General features: G+C 41.1%; 1 protein-coding gene across 1 annotated transcript; it reads left to right on the plus strand.

Moving 5' to 3' along the window:
- The first annotated feature begins 997 nt into the window (after positions 1–997).
- Positions 998–2,212, plus strand: LOC122269836 (uncharacterized). Its single transcript, XM_043044745.1, has one exon. It carries the CDS (start codon positions 998–1,000, stop codon positions 2,210–2,212), a length of 1,215 nt encoding a protein of 404 aa, XP_042900679.1.
- The last annotated feature ends 1,642 nt before the right edge of the window (positions 2,213–3,854 follow it).

A 3,854-nucleotide genomic window follows, 5' to 3' on the forward strand; every position in this document is an offset into this window, starting at 1 on the left:
AATAAATAAATTTTCTAATTATGTGAAAAAACTTTTCGATTTTCCTTAAAAAAATGAATGAGATATGGTGAAATATACGAAAAGTAAAATTAACATTAAAGGGCTTAAACTTTTATCTTCTGGATAAACTATTAGGTTTGTATAACCAAGATTGCGGCTACCTCTATATTTTTAAGGGTCAAAAAACCAAATCTGTCGAAAAAAATTTTGTTTACTCCAGTCATTTTGAGACGTTTTCTTTTCATTTCCTTTTCTATATTATTCAGAAGAGTTCTTAGTGAAACGTTCTCGTACAATGATTAGTAGCACAACTTATTAGGTCATCAAAAGTGGGCTTTTATCATTCATCTTTTCTTGTTGTTTTAAAAATTCGAATAATTATTTTAGAATGAATGCCCCCTAAGGGGGTTTACCTTCTTTAGGTAAACACAGGGAGTCACGCCCCGGGGTGCCCTAGTGATCTGTCCTCCCTTCAGTTTCCTCTACCTTTCCTACTACTTTCTCTTCCCTCTTGTCGTGGTTGCCAAATTAACTGGTAAGGGCTTTTTGTCTGTGTTCGAATACCATCCTGTTGTATCGGACCCAGGTGGGAAGAGACCACCCACGTGTTCGCTGTGCGTGGAAACCCGTGTCCCTGGAAAAGGGGATTCCGGTAGTTGAGGGGCATCTTGGTACCCCAGTACACTGCTTCGGCCCTTGCTTCAGGTAAACGGGAGGTGCATATTGGCCTGTGTGCACCAATAGGCTAGTCACGAATATCATCTGTTGGCTAGGGTCAAGTACGGGGTCATTTACTGGGCACCTCGTTAAGGGTGGAGGCTGCTTCAGGAGCCTCCATCCTTAACGAGGACTGTTAAGGACTCGCGGACGTATAACTGTTAGTTAACACCGTTGTTAAATAGCGGATTGGTGGCAACACCAGTTTGATATTTACATCCCCTTAGTTGGACTCCGTGGTGGGTGGTGTCGCTAATAGTGGAAATGTTTGAAATTTTCTATGGCTGAAAATAGCAAGGTGTTATGTTCTGCACACCATAGTAAAAACAGCGGAACAACTTCTACACCGAATGATTACGCTCAGTATTTTCTGATAAAATTGAATAATCCTACTATACCAGATACGTCCTTTAGCAAAGTGTCCCCCTTTTTAATACATAAAGCTCTTCTCTCCGTACTGGGAGAAGTCACTTCCGTTAAAAAGATACGATCAGGTGACCTCTTAATACAGGTCTCCTCTTCAAAACAAGCCGACACCTTATCCAAATGTAATGTCATGTGCTCTTTCGATGTAACAGTTACGCCCCACAATACTCTCAATTCCTCTCGAGGTGTAATTTCGGAATCCGAATTTTTGAATGATACCGAAGAAATGATTCTGGAAGAACTACAAGAGCAAAACGTAACAGCTGTCAGAAGGATCAAGATTCGTAGAGATGGTAAACTCATCCCTACGAAACATCTAATCCTTACTTTCAGTAAACCACAAATTCCATCTTCAATTAAAATGGCTTGGCATAACTGCCCAGTGCGACCTTATGTTCCAAACCCTTTACGATGCTTTCAGTGTCAAAGGTTTGGACATTCAAAACAATCCTGCCGTGGTCAACCTGTATGTGCTCGCTGCTCTGGTACTGGCCATTGCGACACATCCTGTGAGTTGCCATCCCTTTGCATCAATTGCAAGGGTGATCATGTTGCATACTCCAGGAGTTGTCCAAAATGGTCCCTAGAGAAAGAAATACAAACCGTTAAAGTCTTGCAAAACCTGACGTTCAATGAAGCTCGCCGAATCGTCACCGCCCGTACACCTCGTCCAGGCGTGTCGTATTCCACGGCTGTTAAGACTTCTTATTGTTCTGTCAGTACGCAAACTGATTCCGTAACACAAAAATGTAGCACAAATAAACAAATTAAGCTCCCAACGCCAAGACCTCAATTTAACTTTACCGAACCATCAACCTCTAATAGAACCACTTCACCTCCACCTAGCAAAACATCTAAACTAGATAATTCTGAAAAAAATCGACCTTGTCCAAAACAAATCCCTTCAAAAAAACTACCCCCAAGTCTTAAGCCTGGATATTCTCGAAAGAAAAAAGATGCAAAGTACATTCAACCTTTTAATCAACCCACTTCTGCTGATTTGCAGAAGATGGACGTTGAAGTGGAGTTGTCTTTGCATCCTTCTGACGACGAATGTCTACTCGACTAACCTTTTAATAATGACGTTACTTTTGAATCATCCCTTTATATCTCATAATGTCAATATGCTTCATTTCATGGAATTGTCGCGGTTTAAGAAACAAACTGTCAGATGTTAAAGACTTTGTCTCCCAATTTCAACCTGCTTGTATTGCCTTGCAGGAGACTCACTTAACGTCATCTACTGCTTTTAAACTACGCAACTATTCCTGCCATCGGCACGACTTTAATAATGGAAATCAACCTCATGGAGGTGTTTCAATTTTAACCTCTAATGCATTACCATCTACTCACCTTTCATTCATTACAGGCTTGCGCTGTTCAAATTCAACTCAATATTCTACTTACAGTATGCTCAGTCTACTTACCACCTCATGCACCTGTCGCTAAAACAGATTTAAACTCTCTGATAGTTCAGTTACCTTCACCTTTTATTTTGCCCGGAGTTTTTAATGGTCACAGTGAATTGTGGGGCAGTTCCGCCTCTAATGACCGAGAGCGTAAAATTGAACAACTCATCCATGACCATGATCTGTTTGCTTAATAAAGACGAAGAAACATACTTTCATTCACCTACTCGAACCTTTCACGCCATTGATTTAGCATTACGTTCACCAAATCTCTTACCTTTTTTGAACTTTTCAGTAAGCAATGATTTCCCTCTCTTAATTTCATATTCTGCATCTGTTTCCATGAGCCGAAGACCATCAACTTTCATATTTCATCACGCTAATTGACCACAATTTTCCCAGCTTGCTCAGATCACGGATGATATAGTCACACATGATACTATAAATACAGCAGTTGTTCGGGTTACGTCTGTAATTCTCCAAGTGGCAGAAGATAGTATACTCAAGTCGTCAAGTTCGCTTCCTCGCTATTGCAAGCCGTGGTGGAATGAGGAATGTGCTGCTGCTTACAAAAAGCAGAGACGCTTGTGGAACTTCTTCCGACTTTATCCTAATACTGTTAACCTTTTAGCCTTTAAACGGGCTAAAGCAATAGCACGAAAGGTCAGGCGCAATAGTCAGCGAGATTCTTGGTGCCGTTACGTCTCTTCTATAACATCTACTACTTCTCCCAGACAAGTTTGGTCGAGAGTCAAAAGGGCTAACGGCATATACCGTGAATTTCACCATCCGGTATTCAAACGAAACGTTACCATTTACTCATCTCCTGTCGACGTCTGTAGTATGCTTGGTGACACATTTGCTGCTGTCTCTAGTCTTGAGAGTTACAGTAGAGCATTTCAATACCATAAGCAGATCGCCGAACGAAATAACATCAACTTTAATACGCGCCGCCTCTTCCACTATAACAGTAATTTTGATTTTGTAGAATTACAGAGAGCACTTTATCAGTCTCATAATACAAGCCCTGGTCCTGATGGTATCACCTATCACATGCTCCGCCACTTAGATCGGACGTCGTTGTCAAATGTTCTCGTTCTATTCAATAGAATATGGACGGAACAAACGTACTCTTCAGGTTGGCGTGAAGCAAGTGTGATACCCATATTAAAACCAGGTAAAGACCCTAAGGATCCTATTAACTATCGCCCTATAGCTTTAACCAGCTGTCTTGGGAAAACGTTTGAGCGGATGGTCAACTCTCGCCTGGTATACTACCTCGAAAAAAATCATCTCATACCT

The sequence above is a fragment of the Parasteatoda tepidariorum genome, chromosome 10 (assembly GCF_043381705.1).
Source record: "Parasteatoda tepidariorum isolate YZ-2023 chromosome 10, CAS_Ptep_4.0, whole genome shotgun sequence".
NCBI classification, from domain to species: Eukaryota; Metazoa; Arthropoda; class Arachnida; order Araneae; family Theridiidae; genus Parasteatoda; species Parasteatoda tepidariorum.